Source organism: Colletes gigas, unplaced genomic scaffold, assembly GCF_013123115.1.
Source record: "Colletes gigas isolate AHSC1104 unplaced genomic scaffold, ASM1312311v1 Colletes_gigas_Sc00017, whole genome shotgun sequence".
NCBI lineage: Eukaryota > Metazoa > Arthropoda > Insecta > Hymenoptera > Colletidae > Colletes > Colletes gigas.
The window spans coordinates 3,150,434-3,172,679 of NW_025106646.1; the positions used below are offsets into that span (position 1 = coordinate 3,150,434).

Consider the following 22,246-nt stretch of genomic DNA (forward strand, 5'->3'; position numbering starts at 1 on the left):
AACGGGGGCAAAAACGTCTTGATTCGATCCTGCGTGACTGACGCTCGGAAAAGGAGTTTCAACGTCAGCCTGGACAGACGGGTTTCTTTCTGCTCCACTTACTTTGTACGGAGGCATCCTTCGTTCTCTGATTTGCATTATTTTGCTACGAACCTTGGCTTCGAGGTGCCTTTCCGGTAATTTAAATTCTAAGAAAATGAATTTCAATGACGCGCGAGGACGGCTCGAATAGAAACGAAACTCTTCGTTCGTTAGACAAATAGTGGAATCATAGTAATTTAAATATTTCAGCAACTAATTGCAATCCAGAAAAATCGACGTGGATCGTGACAAATTCTTAATAACGCCCATTTCGATCCCCTTGGCGAGCTAGTGCCTCTAATAAAAACGAGACGAGGTTCCTGTTAGGGTTCGAAGCGTTGTTATCGAATTTCACCCACCGAGAACGTCACACCCGATTAGATTCCTCCGCACGTTTCGTCCCCGTTAGCGTTTAAACGCGATTTCGCGCGCTTCGAAGCTTTGTACACGCCGCATTGTTTCCGCGATGTTCCCCCATCGTCCGTCGCGTATTGTTTACCGCGTGTTTCGCGCCAGAATTGAAACACAAACGCGGTTTATCGCGCCTGTTGCACCGTTAATTGTACTTGACATTTTTTTTCTCGTCGGTCGTTCTTCGTTCGGGATCACGTTCCTGACAGAATCAGAACGCCAGCGACTCGAACAATCGCGGTTGCTCGAGATCCTTGCATTTTGTAATCGCGCTTCCGTATGTCTGCTGTGCACAGGACAGGAACAATATCGTCATCACCGGGACACGGTATCGCGATCCGTACTTTTGGCTGTGGATGAAAACCGTGGAAAATCCGACTAGTCGTATCAGAGTTTCGTGGAAGTAGCTACGTTCGCGCAACAGAATCTTTGTAGTCAATTCGTAATAAGAACATCATAGTAATTGGTGTATTGTGGCTCGATATACTCATATTTGTTAAGATTTCTTAGAAAATTAACTCCTTACAATGACGTGTCTGACTCGTCACAAGTTTGTGGCGCTGCTTTGCTGCGGGTAGGAACTCGTGAGAATCGTGGGAGGACAAAGAAGGAAAGGAGGGAGCGTGTTTCGTTCGGGCCTGTTAGTGGGCTCATCAGTAAGGCTTTCCAGCAGGCCCTGTCTTAGATGACTGAGATATTGGGAAGTCGTTCGAGGAATGTATACGTAGCAACTAAGGGGTCGGTCGAGCGCTTGTGAGAGCACAATCCCTCTGGTGGCGAGCATGGGAGGCGACGCCACAAGTTTTCGATGTCAAGTTTCACAATTATGAGGCCACTCACTCACCATTGAGCCTTATAAATTAAAATCAACACATTTTAACATTCACGAAGTATTCGTAAAACAAATTAATTTTTTTCGTGCCCATTCCTTGTACGAACAAATTTAAACAAAAGTCAAGGGGTAAATACCTTCTCAAAGAGCCTTATCAGCTAACACGAAATTACAATATGAGATGAACTTAACTGTTGAGCATTTGGGTGCGATATTAATACTAAAACTACCGACACTTCATGAATACTCATCTCTACCATGAACGATCAATTAACCAGTCTTTCTTTTTCTCTTTTATGAGGCAATGTACTCCTAATGTTTGCATTATACGTATAGAATGTTGTGGTTTGAAGCTTATTCGTAAGATATCTCTTTTATGTTACATATTTTTTCTTATAGCATGCATTTCAAATATCTGTACAAAAATATTCAATAATTTAAATGTGCATACTTATGTTAGTACTGTTACATCATTCAGACAATTTACAAACTTTACAAGCAAATTTATGAAACACCCTTGAAAACGAATTTTGTTTCAATTTTCAATGAAATGAACAATTTATAATCCATGGATCGTATAAGTAATAGGAATTGCTGAAACTTCTTTACATGCATAGAGTCAAAGCATGTTCATTGGATATAGGATGAGAAGTGAACATTGAAAGGTTCATTGTATGTATACTATAAGAAAAGTCGTGAAGTTAAATTTTAAAAACAGTCATTTAATCGGTCGTAATAGGTTTAGTATTAAATTATTTGCTTTTACGAATACTTCTAGCTCAAATATCTTTTATTACAAATTTTTTGAGATTAATTCTTTTCTGCATTTTTCGATAAAATTTAGTTAGGATGAACCGAAACATGTATCTAACTAATATTTCTATTTACATTTAAGCATTCCTTGTTCTGTATATATTTGTATAATTCTTCGTATATACATTAACGATTATTCTGAAGCAAATTCAGATACAATATAATTTTGTATAAACATCATTACAAAGTTTTTAATGATCTATGTACAAAATTTACTTCTTCTTGTGTAAATACGTAGATGGAAGATTTAGAAATTCCTATCAATTGTCGGTGAAGAGGATTCGAATAATAGACCGAAACAGAAACATTTAACGTTTGGCCATTAAAGGAGTCCAACCGTGCTCGTAGCTGGAATTTATTACGCCGCATTTACACGCGTAAATTTATCAGGACGTTGACCAGCCGTCGAATCGTTGAAATGCGGTCGATCGATGATGGTCGGCCGATTACTTCGTTTCATTGGAAAATAATCGTCAGTATCTTCCGAGCCGGTTCGTCGATATTGGGAAACGCTGCGCGAGAAATAATTGTCGACTTCTGACACTAACAAGAAACCCACGTGACGTATTGCTCGCCGATTTATTCGAGGCTTCCCAGATAAATGGGGAAACGAAAAGTATTCGACCGCTGTAACTCGGTTACTCGATAAAAAACGAAACGTGCAAAGAAAGATTAATACAAGTAAATTTTATAATTTTTCGTGTGACATCTTTTTTGAAAATATATTTTTACTGTTGCAACTCTTCACTAGTCTATTTTCCCAGTGCAAATAATTAATTTCTAAATTTTATATAGTATAGAAGTTTTTAATTTATTGTCCAAGAGTTCCAGAAAGGATTTTGTATTTTCTGGCACAGTTATCAGTGATTTTACAATGAACCTCGTATAAACGGATAATGTGATTAAAAATAAAATGTATAGATTTTACAGCATGATCTTTAATGAATACACTATGAGGTGTCCGAGAAATTCTTAACAAAAAATTTTCTACGTTCTCGCGAAGAAATATGTAAGACATTCGAGCTCCTATCGCCGTAAAAAAAATCCCATTCAACAAAACGTAAGAAATTCTGAAACGACCTCTTCATTAGGACGACATCTTTCTTTAAGAAATTGTAATCATCTTTTCGATGTTCTTCAGCCTGCATACGTTACATTTTCTCAGCTGGTTATTTCTCTCGGTTCAATCTTTACTATCCAGCTCGTACAATACGTAAAGAAAAATCGGATGCTAACGAGGACGTCCACGCACGAGTTACCTCGTCGGACATTCGTTGAAACGAAGGAGAGAATTTCAAAGTAGGAAGTTATTAAAGTCTTTTTGCGCGTAGGGTTAGAAATGACCCAAGGCGGGGGCGCGGGATCGGGGCAAAGAACGAGAATGTCTTGGTTATGAGTTTTACGGGCGACGAGGAGATCGAACGAGAGCACTCCCCCAAAACTCGTTGAAAATTCCAATAATGCTAACGATTTTCTCCTGGACAAATGAGCCACCGGTATGCGCGTCGGCATCTTCGTCAGAGGCGCTCGATCCAGAATCCTCCCTTATCAAATTCCAGCCCGATTCGCGAAAATATGCTTCGCTCGCGGGTGTTCGTTGACGATTATTGACATACCCGTGAAACGTCGCGTGTCATTTTGCAATCAATGAAAGCACACGCCGTACTTCCTGACGCTGCTGTCGTGAATCAACTGTTTCGCGTACAAACATTTCTGCGAATTAATGAACGGGTTACTCGTCGGTTACACCTGTTGTGCAGTATTATTTATTAGACGTCCAAAGCGAAAGTACACCGAAAGAAAATTTTACAATCGAATAAACTAGGCTTAAAAATGGTAGAAAAACAATTCCCAATGCAAAATGCAAACGAAGATTTAGGATAGGATACGTTATTATCAATTTCCAAGCTTTTGTACATGCAGTAATGTGTTTTAATATTTGAGATCGTGTAGATTCTTTTATTGAGGTTTAACATTACCCACAGTTTTGTTGAATTAACACTAAAACTACCAAAGCAGTCAAAATGACCCATTCATAATTTCTAATGACACTTGTAAAAAATTTATTCGACTGAATTTTTGAAAATTTATCACAATTTTCTGTAATTTCGCCGTTCAAAAATATTTACGAAAAGTTATTAACGATATGATACAAATTTCTAATTACTTTGTTGGTATCTTCGAGCAATGAAGTAGGAGGTGATGAATTGAATTATAGAAAAGCCCTTCATAGTTATTTGACTCCTACGATGCCCTTACTGTGTTCAATTTCCAAAGCAAAATAAATTTAGCGAATGGTAGGTAACATGTTCATAGTGAAAGGTCCGGCTAACCGAGGATCCAAATGAAAGCGTATTTTTTAACACTAGAACTATTGTAGTAATAAAAATGACCCGACTGAATGTTTGCAAATTTACTCGTGGTTTTTTATAAGAGAATGAATAAACATTTATTTCCATTGCATTATACATCTCTTCACGTATCCATTGTTTTAATTTCTTTGGTACAAATACTATAATTGTCGGTAGTTCTAGTGTTGAAGATTTCTACTAAGTTGTATAACGATATTGCTTATAAATTTGTCATTGTTAAACCGCAGATGCGTCGAAATTAAGATGTTTGGCGATGTAAACGTTTGACTGGGATGGCATTTATGCGTCTAGGACCGCGGTGAATTAGTATCACAAGTTGTAGCGGCCGGGCGAGATTATCCTCGCGCGGCGAAACGATTCTCCTGCGATTTACAGGAAAGCCATTTTGCGGAATAAGAGTGTTCTCGAATCTGCTGGCGAAGATAAGGGTAGATTACCTATAGGCACAGTGCTTAACTTCTTCCATATAACGTTCCACACCGCCGGGGAACGATCTCGTTCGTTGAATTTTTATGGTTGTTCGCCGTACCAGCTGTAACGCCCGAGAAAGTACGATAGTATTATTACACCCGGAGATCTTAAAATATCGCCCGGCCGTATATTTCATGTACGTGGGCGATTTTGCTGCCTTAGACAGAGGGAACCGGGCGCACGATCGAAGATTGCATTTATTCTATTCCGTTTGTGCTCCTTTCAATGAGACCACCGTACCCGCGGATACGCGAACACGTAAATCAGAGTCGAACAATGGTACAGAAAAATTGCAGCCGTGTATTTATCGAATATCGTCATATTAAAAAATCGTGCTGGAAGATCTACGCGCAAATAAACGAAACATGCCTCGTGCAATCTACTTAAATGACAGAAAATGGAAAAAGATTTTTTAGGTAAACTTAAATATAGGAAAAACAAAAAAAGAATTGAATGTAAAGAATTTCGAATTGAACCATAATTGAGAAACTTCCAATTCCGGACATTGAAATTTGTAAGTTTTACGATTTACATCAACGTCTGTTTTTAATTGCAAACTCGAAACATTTATTTACCAATTTTTCACTTTCGTCTTCGATGTTGAGGCTTCTAAATGTTACTTTCTACCCGGGATTTTCACCTTTCAAGTTCAGCCTCCTAATTAGGGTGATTAAGTCTACGCGAGCCGTCTAATGGTAAAGAATCGTCTGGCACCCTTGTAAGAGGAGTAAAATTGCAAGGAACCTAACGCACTCGCGAACATAAGCAGCCAGTAGACGCGCGTTATACGACACGTAGCGAAATTTCACGTATTAAGAAAGTTTTGAAGCAGTCTTTAATAAATATTAATTGTATATATGCTTCAGATATAACAGAAGTTTATTTTTATTCATTTTAAACAGTAAAATTATATATATTATTAAGTTTCTAAAAACAGTAATCCTTTTATGCTAAAATATTGTCCTATTTTCGAATAAAAGTTTCCAAGTCTCGTGCGAGCTGTCGGAAATTAGCTGAGGGTTGAAGCATTGATCGCGTTGCACTTCTTAGCCATTTAAGTATTACAAGGGTGTTGATTACGCTGTCGCTTGAAGGCTAGCGAAGGTAATTACGGTTATCAAGCTCGTAATATTATTAAACACAATTTTAGTACGTGGAAACTTCCTGTCGTTGAAGCATTTTCGTCGAAAAGTAATTTTATTCGTTGTATCCAGATACATCGGTAAGATTTCGTATTCTTACAAAGCTTTCTTGTCGACGGTTGTTTATAAAGTTTTCAATTTCATACGAGAAAGTCAGAGATGGACAAATCTAGATAAAAATTACGAATAACGAATAAGAAGAAAGCTCTTTAGTCTTTAAATAAAAACACCATCTATAACTTCCCTCAGTGTTTTATCAAAACAATTTTGGTTGTTGAGTACTCTTGTCGCAACGATATTTTGATTCACTCCTTTCGTTAGACACTTGCTTTCTTTCAGCCATTACAAGATACAATTTTTAAAAATGTATAATAATAACTAAAACTATTTCCACGAGAATTTTTCTATTACCTGTTGCGCCGTTGCTCGTCTAATCAGAACTATTCAGCTTCTTAAGAGACACATCAGAGACAAAGTATTTATTTTTATAGTATACTTTACGATTTCTTTTCTTTTCCATTTCTTAATCGCGCCATTCTTTTACCAAAGTAAATACGAGCAATCAGATTGCGTGAAGTTAAACTCACCCACACTTATCAAACCCTTGGTTAGCCGTTAATAAACGACTTCGGGGATTTGGCCCGTCTCGCTACCCTCTGGTTCACGCTGGAACGAAATATTCTCCTCCCTTTCCCTGAAAAGGCATTACCGAAACGAATGTCAGCATCGTTTCTTTCTTTGCCGATCCGTACGAACCATCCGTGCGCCCGACGGAAGACACAAGTTCGTCGATCGTAGCACGGTGTTCCTCCTCTGCACGAAGATTGAACTCGACAGCCGCAAAATGGCGCGTTTTCGTTCGCGTACGACGCGCGCGTTTCAGTCAATCGATACGTGTATCGCCTCCGAATATAATATTTTGTTCCCATCGAACAATAATTTGTTCCTGCTCGACGAGGTGCTGTTTAAATCGGCTTATTTCAAAACAAAACTGAAACAACACGCTTTGTAGGCTGGCAGTGGTGATTCGAACGTTTCGATAGTTTGGATTTTCAATAATACAGTAACGAAAGTAATTATCCATGTTCCTGTATGTTATCAAAATGTGAGGTAGTTTTACTCTGAACGAAATAAAAGAATGAATTATAAATTGTGAACTAATGAAATGACATTTTAAACTTATATTAGAAATATGAAACTTAAACTAAAACTTCAGAGTGAAACTACATGCGAAGAGCTTTTAAAATAAAATTAACACGTTGACTGCTTGTTTTTTATGTTTAGAATCGTCCTGAACATTTGTTCGAATTTCAGTATGGATAATAGAGGTATTCGATAGTTCAGTGGCATATTTTACAACAATTTTTGTAGTATTTAATATTTATCGGGGGGTTATTCAAGTAATTAAATACTTCTATTATCAAAACAGAAACACAGATTTTATTGAATTAAATCAAATGTCAAGCATTTTAAGCGACGAATTTGCACAAGAACCGATGCATGTGTCAGAATATCGCTTGACTAAACTCAAATAGGCACCGATAACACCGTGCAACGTGGAGCGGTAATTTTCAGCGTATGAAATAATTTTTATCAATAAACGTCACGGACTAACGCCATCGAGTTTGTTGTGGCTCGAAATACAACACGCCATAATAATTGTAAAATCATTTGTGCGTAAATGTTGCATACTTTTTGCATATTTATCGTGCACAAATATCCGAGGTGTATCGATCATCCAATGTTAGCATGTACTAGTGATTAGGCTAGTATTAAATCTAAGGTTTTGATGAGCGGAGGGATCGGGGTTACAAAGGAGGAATTGGGTGTGGTTAGTCACAGGGATTGGTTATTCAGGGAAGCTGTAGGAAAGGATTACGGAAGAAGCGGGGGTGCAGGGGGAGGTAAATGCAATCGAGAAGTCACGAATAGGGATGTGGGAGTATTTGAAGGAAACCAGGGAAGGTTTCAGGATGGTCGTATCGGAGCCTCCTAATTTATGGTCACCGTGGCTGGTCGAATGGCGGAAGGAAATTGTCGGATTTGAATTGTCACTCAGCGTGCAGTCATCTTTCATTTTTAACCCTCTTACACCCTTACTGTAGCCACGTAGCTACATCTTTAGAATTATCGGACGGAATATTACTGTCGTCAAAATTTTAAAACGCGTGAATATTTCCTAAATGTTATGATTGCTCTTAAAATTATTAGACGGTGCGTTGACCCGATCGTCTTTCGATGTTTTTCTTAATATTTCGCGCGAGATGTCCGATCGCGAGGCGTTACAGATCGATTTCCATCGGAATGATTCGCCCCAGTGCAGCAGTGGCGGGAATTTACTTTGATCGCGTCGCTATAAATCTGACGGTAAAGAGTTTCTCTTTGCATCAGACGCCGTTATTGCCGTGAAATTGCGTTTAAATTCGAGTTGTATTTTAACAGGAAAAAAGAAATCGATATTTCACCGACCATTATATTGGATTTCCACGTCCAATCGCTATCAAAAACTGCGCGATCTATTATTATCCGGCCTCCCCGCCGCGTTTCCAATCCAGAAACAAATTTCCATTTTCCTGAAACTCAATTTATCAACCGTACACCGGTATCGAGCAGCGAACAGCTCCATTGAAACGACGACGCGATCGACGTTGAAACGATAACTGGTAAGGCTAGACGCACAGTTCACGCTGTACGTTTGATACGCGCACCAAGCACTTGATTCGTAACAAAATTGTAGAGTAAACGATAGCGTATCGAGTCGGTGTCGACACCTCCCAAGGAGGCGTATCGCTGCGAAGTACAGTCCGCCGCAAAAAGGCGAAAGGTTATCTGTACGAAGACTGAAGACTCGCCAAATTTTATTGTATTCGTATTTATTACAACTTTTTTCAAAGTTACTACCTTTAAAAGTGCAATGAAAGATAATTAAATGCGACTCGAGAAGCGGGAAAGATATAAAAATATAACTTGGCATAATTCAATCCTTGTCCTGTGGACTTTGGGTCCATTTGGACCCATGTAAACTGTTTCTTTCGGAGTCGCGAAGATTTGGTTTTTAACAAATAAGAAAAGTGATATTAACCCCTTGTTATAAGTTCTTGATGTCAAGTTTCACAATCATGAGAGTACTCGTCATCAAATCTTATATATCAAAATCAACACATTTTTACATTCACGAAGTATTCGTAAAATAAATCTATTGTTTTTCGTGGCCATTCCTTGTTTGGATAAATTTAAACAAAATGATGTAGAATACGTCTGAAAAATTATTTGAAATTAAATCGTACGTCAAGGGGTTAACACTAACCCTTAACTGGTAGCATGGGTGAAAATTCACCTGAACGAAATTTTTATACATCGTTTTATTAGTTAAAATTTATTCTATTTAATTTTTCTGTAAACTTGTGTTTCGAAAAGAATATTTTCATTTTATTTCGAGTATTAAAAGTTAAACAATAATGATATAATTATAGTGTGCATTTAACTTAGATAAATTCGGATTTTAAAAACAATATAGTTTTCATTTTATTTTCAATATTATAATCGCAGCGTGCAAGTGAAAATTCACATTAAAGTATAGCACCATTTAAAAGCTTTTGCCATTTAAAGTTTGTTCAATCGAGTGCCTTAAGTGCACATCAGGTATACTGAATTTGATCAGTGATCGATCGATTAAAAAAAATATAAAAAAAATTGCAATAGCTGATTTTAATCTCGAATTTGTCACATGGTAAAAGGATCGTACATACATTCGATTAACAATATCAATTTTTTCACTGGATAAACAATTTTCTAAAATACCTTTTCAGGGGGGAGGGGGGGTAAATACCGTGAAACGTAAGTTCTCGTTAAGAATACGGCGTTCGCGAGACGTAGACGAGAAGGGGCCACGGTAAACGAGCATTAGGTCGTTAAAGAAAATCACATCCGAGCAGTGTCTTCGTCACGGCGCGATCCGTGGAGAGATCGTCGAGACGGAATCGCTGTCGTCGTTCGATCAAGGACGCGCGTCGGGCGTCGTAACTTCCGCGCGAGACTACTTTATAAAGTCCATCGACCCAACGGCAGAGCGAGAAACTAGCGTGGCCGGGGACGTTCATTAACATACAACCGTCGTCGGTTTGCGTCGCGGGCGCAAGCAACGTCGAGGAGTAATTACGCACGCCTAACGCGCCCGTGTATCGCGACACGTCGTTGCGTCCCGGGGATACCCCGTGCGCCGCGAGAATCTCCTTGCTCTGTGCGTGGGTGTACGCGAGGGGGACGCGTGTGAGCATCGACGCGCCGGGAAGAAAGAGCGAAGGGAACCGGGATAGAGACACGCGAACCATCCCTGTCGAAGGGGGTTGGTAACCGTAAAAGGGAAAGGGAGCAGAGGGTTGTATATATCGGAGGGACGGCAGAGTTCGAAGGTGGAGGGCGTCGAAGAAGGGGACGTAGGGAGGGAGGAGGGGATAGATAGTAGTAGCGTCGTCAGTATCTACCTGCTGCACCGGTAGTCGAGGGGATAGACGAGGGGTTAGGTACGCAAGAGAAACGGCGTCGCTGGGTGGTGGTGGTGGCAATGGATAGTGGTTGAAGGGTAGAGAATCCGGCGGGTTGGCAAGACTGCTGATGGTGGTTGTAAGGATGGTGGACGGTGATAGTGGTGGTAGAGAGAGAGGAAGGTGGTTACCACCTACCGGTAGTGTCGGGTGGTGGTGCGGTGGTGGCAGAGGGACAGAGAGAGAGTGGGAGAGGGGGGAGTTACGGCGGGTGTAGTAGTAGTAGCGGTGGTGGCGGGGCGGTGGTGGAGGAGAGGGTGCGGCATCGTCGATGGTGGTTGTGTTGCCGGTGGTGGAGGAGGCATGGGTTGGTTTCAGTGTTCGCGCGGCCGCTCCCTGTCGCACACGGACGACTCACCCCGACGCTGCCGGCGTCGCGACGCTCTCGCCGCCGAAAACGTGCTCGCGTAAAATACGCTGCCGCCTTTTCAACGGCTCGGTGTGCGACTCGCTTCGTCGACTCGCGTGACGAATTCGCGACTACGAGCCCGTGCGTCGCGGGTAACGCGGCTACGCTTCCGAAGCGTGACGCGGAGGAACGCTGGCGTCGGTCGTGCGAGTTTTTTCGTCGCCAGACACGTGGACTTTCTTGCGACGAGAAGTGTTCAGTGTCGTACGCCCGGTGGATAATCCTACGCGTCTCGATCTTTGAACGCTCTCTCGTCGGTGCTTCCGGGCATTTCGTGTTTCCTCCGATCGGGGTGCAACGTCTTCGCGCACAGGAGGGTGGAAGCATATTTTCCTCCGTTACGAATTAGGAAGTACGCCGTTTTCGAGGGTGACCGCGATAACGGTTCAAGCCAACAAGTGTCTTAAATCAACAAGTCGAAAGTGCCAAGGTCGCGGCGGACAAACCGGGCCGGTTAATTGCAGAGAGTTTTCGTCGCCGTGATCGAGGTCGGATAGCAAACAGCGGCCGCGATAAGGAGGATCATCCGGGGCCGGATAAGATCCGGTGGCCACCGTATCGGACGAGACCGTTCGATCGAACGCCAGTTACCAGCGAGAACAATCGGCTTCGAGTACCTCGTGTCGAGAGGTGCCAACACGTGCCGTCCTGTTTCTAAAACGCTTGCGCCGCCCTCGTTAATAATTGATGCTTAAAGCGAGATACGCCGCTCTCGCGAATCTTGCGGAAAGCGAGAGGAACTTATTTCCACGCTTCGATCTTGCTTCGTCACGTGTTCACGGGGAACCTGTGGAATTAAAGATTACCCGACGAAGAAACGCCTGAAAGTTCCACCGTCGATATATCCAGGCTGTATTATCGATGTTCCGTGCACAGCGAGTCGTGAAAGTAACCGGGGTAAACGATCCGTAATTACGATCCACGTTCGCTGGACGAACGAATAAATCATCGAACGTATCGATTGTCAGGGAAATTTTCATATATTGTTGGGAATCAGCGATGTTAATGGCGTAGCTCGACTCGTCGCCGGGGTAAACGTTTCGCGATAAATCTCCGGGGCGCAGAGTCCGTGAAATTCGCGCGACACGAGGGACCGTCATCCGGTAGGCCGAACGACGTTAATTATTCTCGCGGAAGGATGCGTGATAATCGTAGTACGCGGAAGCAGATCCGCGCTCCTCGACGAGCCGCCCACGGAACTCGTTGTTGATCGAAGCAAACGTTGAAACGTTCCCGTCAGCGTGCTCCAGACGTTCGACGTGGGGGGATCAGTGGTTTTAATATTCTCGCGGGATCGCCAAACCGAGGACGATAATTCGGTCCATCGAGCTTCGACGGACCACGGTTACGAGGACCAATTTACTGCTCGAATTGTCGTTTGGACGCGTGGATTCTAGGACAGTTCGTCGATATCGAACGACCGTTTGCAAGAAGAGGCGAAGGCTCTCGAACGATCCGCCTCGCGGCGATGAATTCGATCGTACAGATGTCGTCGATCTCCTGGGGACATTAAGGCCCCTCTCGCTCTCCGCGTCGCGTGCAGCCCCGTCACCGTCGTCGTCGTTCTCGTCCTCGTCCTCGTCGCCGTCATCGAATTCCAATTATGTCGCAGCAGAGGAGAGGTTCCATACATGGCGGCAGTCCCGTTCCCGGCCATCCAGCCACCAACGTCCCCGTCTCCGCCTCTCACGAGGTACAAACGAGGGGGATACCTTTGCCAGGAATGGTACCATCGCACTCTATCCACGGCAATCCTATGCAAGGGAATCCGACCTACGGGTTCGTCAACCCTCTCGGGCCCGCTGGTCTCGTTCATTCTTCGCCTACGCACCAGACGGTCCTCTCCGGAATCCCTCATCACTCGACGGCCGTTCACCAAGGTATTAACTGGCCGCTTCGTCCCGTAATCGTGATTTCCGCATCCGGCGAGAAAGACCGCCCGCGACTCGTCATGGAAACTCAGACTCTGACGGTGACGATTTCGATCCCAATTGGAACGTTCTGTTTGGTTTTATCGCGGTGTGTACTCGTATTTGAGGATTCGACGTAATTATCCAGTGTGGGAATAGTGATACACGGTTATTCGTTTTATGAAACTCGTGAAGAAGTCCGTTTCTTTAATTATTAGGATGTTCGTTCAGTTGCTTTGTAGTGCTGCGCACGAAAGTCTGGATATTCGATTGAAAATGATTAACGAGAGATTCACGAAATACGTAAATGTTATTTGTTAACGATTTATGTTGAATTTTAGTAAAAATGCGTTAACGAAACATGAGAGTAATATTAGAGATTGGAGAAAGAATTGCAAATTTAATCTTATCTCGAAGGAAATTAAAATGTTTCTTGTTGTCGTCGACGTCTTCCAAGCAATAGCTATCCCATCGCGAGAGGAAATTGCGATTTCGAAGCAATAAAGTTGCCGATGTGTTTTCGGCCGACGTTGAAGGTTGAGTCAGCCAAGTAATATCAAAGCTACTAAACCAGGTGGTAATCAGACGGTACCAAGTTTGGAGAACTCACTGCGTGTGGAAGAACTTCCCAGACCAAGCTGAAGATTACGGACTCCGTTGTCTGAGAAACGTGTAGTCGAACGTTGTCGGTTTCCTTGACCAGCAAACGCTCTCTTTCGCTCCAATTCGTCGCTCGCATTAATCAATATCGATAACGATTAGGCGTGACTGTTTCGTCTGGTTTAACCCTTTGCCATACAATAACGAGTCTGACTTGTTACAATTCTTGATGTCAATTTTCACAATTGTGAGGCTACTCACTCGTCGTCAAGTCTTATATATTAAAATCAACACATTTTTAACATTCACGACCGTTCCTTGTACGAATAAATTTAAACAAAATTAAATAGTATACGTTTGAAAAATTACATTAAATCGTACGTTAAGGGGTTAATGCTCATAATCGAGCAAATTAAACTCTTGTCGTGTATTAAGTTTTGCAGTCGATGTTAGTTGGATCCGTTCGTGTCTCTCTATGTTCAGTGCGATGATTTTACGTAGAAAAAAGTACGCGTCTAACGGTTAATTTTTGTTGTCTCTGACGAGATCGTTCGAGCTCCATTTGCCGCCCCAGTCGATTTTTCTCGTTTCACACAAACGACTGGAACTGGTTTCCTGATTCACACAAACTTGCTCCGCAAGTTTTTCCTCTGTGCCATATCGGGTTGGAGCATATTTCAACGTGAACCGAAGCTGCGAACCGTATAAAACTAAAAGAATAGACTCTTTCCTCCACGTAAAATCCACTGTGTTACACAGGGTGATTTTGTAAATCAAGTTGTAACTGTTTCATAAAGGACAATATAACAAATTGACAGAGGAGAATGTTTTTTCTTACACGGAATCTTAAATGCATTGAGTATGTACATTTTCCATTTGGAAATTGTTTCATACCAGTAGCTGTTCAAACATTTCTATGATTCTCATTTGCTTCAAAATAGATGTCATGAAAATTAAATTTAAATCTAATTTCATTTTTTACTTATTTTATCAATTTAATCTTTCCAATATGTATCCAGGTGTTGCGTAGATCACCATTTTTTATGTTATATAAAACTTCCTCGAGCTCGAGCCGAGGCGTTCGATTTGAATTTAAATCTGTTTTATTATCCCAAAGGTAAAAATGCTATAAAAGTGTAAAAGGAAGATTTCTTGTTGGCGTAAATACGGTTCGCAAAAGGTTTTTTCAATTTAAAGTTGGTAATTTCTTCCTCGAAGATGCGAAACGTTCCGATAGACCGTCCTCGGTTGATGGCTTCCAAGTAAACGCGTTGGAAAGTAATCCACATCACGCTACGAGGGGAGGATCGTAGATACGTTAAAGATCTCGAAGAAGATCGTATCCGATCATTTTCATGAAGATGTTTGCGTTAGTCGCCGCGATATCTGAGTACCGCACCCTCTGATAGGAAAACAAATTCAGCGAATCCCACTTGCACTACGATTCGTTCTTTAAACGCGATTAGGACAATTAATTTCTTACGCGCGTAACGAGCCACGAGAAATGCACACTTTACAGAATTTGGAACGGGAAATATGTTAGGGCAAATGAAACGAGGAACCGTTAATTACTCCAAAGGCTGGTCTGCAACCGAGGAAGATCATGCTTTGCACCTGGTGGAATTGGAAGGGAATTCTGTATTAGGAGTCCCTTTCAAATAAGCAAAACATAAATTCGGACCTGTAGTGTTCGCGCCCAGAACACTTAAATGCAGCAATTAAAGAGAAACGATCTGAATTATCTGGTTTTTGCAAAATTAAGGAAAGCAACTGAAACCAGTTTAGGACTTCTTTATTTGCACTTGCAGAAAAATAATTCTTTAACATGATTACGAAGCAACTGAACGAGTATTTTAGTAATTTACGAGTACGTACATAAATTAGTAAATTTAGAAATACTGTATTCTCTTTAATATTAAAATGAATAACTGTAATTAATACGAGGCTTCGACTCTCCTGATTTTTTGAGCATTTATTGAATTTTTTTATTTATCCACGGGGCATGATTTATTATTTACGGAAATATGGTGGACGCGTGGGAATTAAAACGAGAGCACAGTAAGGGATTTTACAAAATTAATCTCTGCTCATTGCTGATTCATATTTCATCGTACTACTATTATAGTCTTGATACTTTTAGAAATTTTTACACCTAAACACAGTCAAACTTTTCTAGACGCAAAGTATACTTTATCGCGATTCTAACGAAACAGCAATTTTTTTTTTCTAACACTAATTTTATTTGAAACTAGTGCATATAAAAATACGGTGGTCGTAGAGTTAATTACGTTCCCAGAAACGCGAAATCGTTCCACTTTAGAATCTTGTACGCATTTCTGAAAAATAGCAATTAAAATAGCTGCTCCGTACCGGAAATTAAACCGAATCACGTTTAAATGCGTCGACGGCAGTATCTTCGTAATTGCTATTCTCGAAAAAATACGAATGGTGTGAAAAAAAAAATAATTTCGTAATTTCACTCGTTTTTTTTTTTTTTGCCAAGATCCACTCCGGTTCTCGTTTATATCGCGATCCCGTCATACGCTGTCGCGTCCAGCGATAAAGTTGAGTACGATCGAAATAATTCGATTTGTTCCAGTTTTTTCCGGGCAAAGTGATACGTTCAAACGCGTGTAATTGATTCGCGTGTATGCACGGAACTAGAGGGTTACATCGGCGCCGTTCGATTCTTTAACGATCGCCGGATCGATCAAAGCTCTTGTCATACGAGACGCGAGTGAAATCCGTCATTGGGACGTTCATTGATTCCGCGGTGATCGTCGGGCCGAGTAATTGAACCGCGTCGATAGATGAGATATGACGTGTTCGACGTGTCTGTGATTAAAAGATAGCCCCGTCCGCCTGTTTGGAATTCCGTTTCTGGGAAAATGATTTCATTGGCCCGCCACTTCCACGGCCCCCGAACTCTGTCATTTCCCCATTCTTTGCCTCTTATTCAGAAAAAAGTCGTTCGATAACAGTATAGGCGAAACTCGGACGATTTCCTGGTACCAATCGTCTCTTTTTTCTTTCTGGTCTTTTTTAAATATAGCACGTTTGCGTTATTATCGTGTCATCCACATTTTTGTATATTTCGAAGCAGTAAATAGAAATTTTAAATAATTAATGTCGAAATATGATGAACGATTTCAAACAAAATTTCATTCATGTCTTTTGTAGATACAAAAAGATAGGTTACAAAATCTAGTTTTTTTAATATTACACAATCGTAACAACAAAAATGTACTGTACATAGAATAAAAATATCTGAATAGTTAGTAGTTAGTACCTTTTTTTTATGAAAAGATCAAAAATATTTTTGGCATATTATCGATTAAATTTTTACAAATTTCTTCGTCGATTTCATTGCACGTGGTAATTGTGGCATTCTTTAATTCTGCAATGTTTACGAATTTGTCATTTCTAAAATATATTAAAAAATAGTAAGAAAGTTTCACAAATCTCGTAATATTGACTTTTCTGTATACATTATCGATGTATAATTAATTTTTATAATTATGCAATGATATATTCTTCGTATACGATGTCACCTTAACCTTTATATAAAATATCATCACCATACCATTCTAGGGTTAATTATTGATTTTTGTTCAGTAGCTTGAACAATTTTTTCCGCGAAAATAATCAAGGGTTATTTATTTTAGAAGGTACTAAGTATATTAAATAAATTTCTTTCGCACGATATGTTGCCAATTAAATCATATAAATAGCGAATATACGAACTATTTCAAGTAACATATTTATATTCTCATTTAGATAAAATAGGTATTGTTTTGTAATTGAAAAAGAAACTTCATGTACAGTACATAGTTCCTGGATCTATAATCTAGGATCGTATGATCTAGGACGTCGGAAAATCGGAGAATTTTTTTCACGTTAGGGCAACAGGTAGGTTATAAATATATATTGATATCGTTTCGAGGACATTTAGATAATAAATATCGTGAACGTTTGTTGAATTTTTAGTAGAAGCGTATATAAAAAGAATACAATGGTTGAGCTCATTAGTGTTTCATAAATTTTAAATAATGAGATAATAGGAAGGAGTAGGATAATAAGGTATGAGGTTAAGTTTATATTTATTCGTAGTGGAATATTTTATTCCAGAACTGAAATTTTAATTTATATTTAACGAGTAACGAATGTATATGTGTAAGCATTTATTGTTCGTTATTTACCATTTGTATCTAGATACAAAATTTGTATTTTACCACAAAAATATTAAAAATACCAGAATCTCTATTATTGAATTAAAAAAAGCAACGTTTTGTTTCGAAAGAAATTAAAATTTCCATTTACTTTGTCGTTATACGTTCACAGCTGCACGTAAACTAATCGACAGAGCAAATAGGAATAGTTTGGATCACACACGATGATGTTAGTTAGCAAATCAACATTAATCAAATTATATCGTAATTAGTCGTGCCACGAAATTACACGAGTTTCGCAATATTTTCGAGTAAAATGTAGAAAATTATCTGTCGCTGTTCAGTCGCGATCTTTTCGAAACGCGCTATTGTACCCCAGCACAAGCATATTTACAAAGTCTAAAAAAGACAAAAATATGGGGGAGTGGGAGAGGGGTGCACAATCTACACTGAAAGGGATCACCTCGAAGCTTACTCAGCGTTACACGAGTTTCAGTCGTTTTCAATTACCCTAAAAGTCAGCGTGGAATACGGTCTCGGCGGGAAAATGAAATTGCAGGTTTTTTTTTTTGTTGATATGAAAGCTCTGGAGGACCGTTATATCACGATCGTAAACCGCGTTGCTAGATGCGTGCGTCAAACCTCTCCACACTGACAACGATCTCGCGTTTGCAAAGTTGGTGATTCCGCATTGAATCGATCACTCTTTGCGGTCGATAGCAAGAAATCACTACAATTTAAACACGATCGAGTGTACGTAAAGTTAAGAGAAACGGGGTCTTTTGGTTATCGTTTCCACGATTTGGTTAAATTTTTCGATTTTTAAGAATATTATTTTTTGTATACTCCTTCATATATTCCTGCCCTCTGCTTCTTTACCATTCTCTTCTCATATTCTTCTCTATCACTAGACTGCGGATGTTTTTGTATTTATGGGAAATTTTAATTCTCAAGAAACTACAGAATGCATTTAATATGCAAAAATATAAAAAATACTTAAAGTATACACTTCAGCAGTGTGTTCTACAAGTAAAAATAAAACGGAAGTGTTATATAACAGAACATTTATAAATCTTTGTTAAGAAGTTATGACAAAAATATGAAATCTGATGAAAACGCTGTTGAGTATACCTATGTTTCCATTTCAAAGTGACGCCCGCCTTTGTTGAGACATTTTTGGCATCTACGTACTATTGAATTTATTGTTGACTTCGGTTAGTTGCGGTTTTGTCGAACCTCTTCACACGTAATATTGATTTTTGCAATTAATTTATCTCTGCATTGTAAATTTTCTATTTCAGAGTGCCCCTTAAGTTAAAATCTAAAGGGGTACGGTCAGGTGATCTAAGAGGCCAAGAAATTGGCTCCCCACGACCAATCCATTGTTGGGGATAGTGTCTATTAAGCCAATTTTTTATACGACTTTACCAAGTCTTTAACAATGTATATTTTTGTTATAACTTCTCAACAAAACGTTTATGAATATTTTGTTATACAAGGTGTTCGGCAATTCCTGGAAAAAATCTTAATGGGACGTTCTAGACGCCAAAATAAGACGAAAATCAAGATTATCAATTTGTTTATTGAGGCTTCGTTAAAAAGTTATTAAAAAATTAAATTAAAAAGTTTAAAATCATCCTGAAAAAATTATGTTTGGTCGCGGAGATCAATTTCAATCATTTTTGGTGAATAGATATACCCCCGAAATCCTACACACTTTTGAGAAAAAAATTCGAGTAGGTGGACAAATATTTCGACAAAATTAAAAAATTCCAAATCGTTCTAAAAAAATTATTTTTGATTGCAGGGGTCAATTACTATCATTTTTTGTGAATAGACATACCCCCGAATTCCTACGCACTTTCGAGAAAAAAATTCCTTAACCGAAAATCTAATGTCTGACCATACATTGACATGTTTCCCTGAAATTTCAAGCGAATCTTTAAAACGTCATAACTTCTGAACGGATTGGACGATCTTAATGTTTAAAAATGCAAACTACACGTATTTTGGTGAAGAATATGTGGGGATTCCAAAAATATTCGAAAAGTTATTCCTTGACCCTGCAAAATGAGAAAAACCCAACAAAAATGATCCAATTTTCAAACAGCCATAACTCCTACAATAGTGGAGATATTTCATTGAAATTTTGAGTGGAAGTAGAGTTCATAGGTATCCACAAAAAAGCATTATACAACTTTTCTGTAGGGTGTCAAACAAAATTACTAAAAATTGAAAACGAATTTTTAAGAAGAATCGACAAAGGGGGTTTTCGGCAAAATTGAAAAGTTTCAAATCACTCTGGAACAATTATTTTCAGGTATGAGGGTCAATTACCATCATTTTTGATAAATAGACACACCCCCGAAATTTTACTCAATTTCGAGATAAAAATTCGTGTAGGTGGACAAATTTGAATAATAATTTTATTAGTACGGAGCCTCAATCAACAAATTTGTATTCTTGTTTTTTGTCTTGTTTTGGCCTCTAGAATCTCCCATTAAAATTTTACTTGTAGAATACACTGCTGAAGTGTGCGGAAAAAATGCGGAACATCCTGTATTTAGGGGTTGAAACAACCTTCTACGAAGCTCTCGTTTTATTAATTTTATTAATGAAAATATAAATCGGTATAAGGATTTGCTCTATCCTCCCCTCCTCTTAATCTTCGCGGCGGAGAAACGGGAAATTGTTATCGTCATGGTCGAGTCTCCGGTCGGTCTTTCGTCGCTCGTGACGCACTCGTCTGCCAATCCGTCACGCGGGATGTTCGGTTGAAGGCACCGAGAAGATACAACCTCCTGGCTGGAGGTATTCGTCCCACGGTTCTCCTATGAGAACGCCAACGAGTTCTGGTCACGGCACCCCCCAGGACTCGCCCCACGTGGCCAGACATCGCAGAGACTCCGAGCACTCGTCCGGTATGGGATCGAGACGAGGTTCGTCGGACGTCGTTTCGCCTCTACCGGAAGGTCCCTCCGGATCCCCGGACGGTCGAGCACGTCGCCCGTCAGACTACAGTCCTCATCAGGGTAGGTCCTTCCTGCTCTTTCACCCTTATTTCGAGGATTTTCCACGACCGCGTGTCGCGTGACGCAATTGTTTGCACACTGGGTATATCCTTCTGTCAAACTCGACGGATGGGCTAATTCGAGAGAATGTTTGCGTGTTTCTGTTTATTCGCGCGACAACCTTTTCGGTATTTCAACCACGTCGTTTGTCAAACGATGCTTTTGGTCTTGTCTGACAACAAAAACTTTTTACAGGATTCCTAATGGGCACTGGGGTTAAAAATTCACTCCAAATTTTACTGTCTTAATTTTTCTGTAAACTTGTCTTTTGAAGGGAACTTTTGCAAGATGAACAATAATGATATAATTATAGTGTGTGTTTAACTTATAAAAAGAGATTTATACTGTGCATGCTTTTATTTAGAATATGTTTGCACAAACACTGGACCCACTATGTTTCGTGCAATTATGTTTGTAATTTTTAAAGATTTTTCGAAACTAGAAGAAAAGCGTTCTTCGCCTTTTACTGATATTGTATGAATTTACCTTCATATCTGGAAAGAGAAATTGTCACAGAATTCGTACCACAATTCTGGGTTTCCCCTTTGGATAACGTATGGTGGCTAAAGTCTGAGGAGTGTCGCATTATGACCACGAGGGCCTTGGAGGCAATATTTCTGACGTTCTGATAGTGTGGTGCGAAATATGTGACGTGAAAATGGCCCCGAAATCGTGTGTTTTGCTACGCTCCGTATGTGTGATTTCGTTGATAGAATAGGGGAACTCAATAGGGGATCCCTTACGATTGAATCGCTATTGTCCAATTTACTGAATTTTGGTCAATCACCCTGTGATACATTCTTAAATCGCCTACGTCTCTTTGTAAACAAATTAAATAGTATAAACAAAGTAAAACTTCCAAACGAACCTCGTGGGACATTCGATACAGTAGTAACTGAATTGGAGCAGCTATCATCGAACTTTACCAGACATCCGTCAAACGTTAAAATGTATAAAATTCTATTAAAAACATAGCGATGGTAAAATACAAACATCGTTGAAGTTGACGTAAAATGAAACTGTCGTTCGTTAATTATTATATTAATTAATATGACTTGCTCAATAACGTTACATTGGAATGAAAAATCTAAACTTTTGTAAAACTTCGAAGCATAAATCGTCAAAGAATGTTTTTTCTATTTATCGTGTCAATTATTAGTGGTAAATTTTATTCTGTTACGATGCTTTTAAGAATGTCTGGGGTAAAATTGTAGGCTTTTTCGGCTCGTGATTTGAAAATTATGTCGTCCCCCTGCGTGTTGTTAATTTATTTACCATTTTCCGGCCTCGGTAATTTCTCATCCCCGAACCAAGGGGAACAATTGCAATTTAGTTAATCACCAGGGACGTCTGGTCGGTCCGTATCATTCGTTCGGATGACATGCATGATTGAGCCGACCGCAAACGCGCCGGGTTGGCCG

At 39.8% G+C, this 22,246-nt stretch overlaps 1 protein-coding gene across 1 annotated transcript in view; it reads left to right on the plus strand.

Moving 5' to 3' along the window:
* LOC122400373 (dystrophin-like) overlaps positions 1-22,246 on the plus strand; it is a 702,582-nt gene that overhangs the window by 169,567 nt on the left and 510,769 nt on the right. Inside the window, exon 42 of the mRNA XM_043401810.1 lies at positions 20,535-20,786. Coding sequence (XP_043257745.1) covers positions 20,535-20,786 — 252 coding nt within the window. The remainder of the gene's footprint in view (positions 1-20,534; positions 20,787-22,246) is intronic.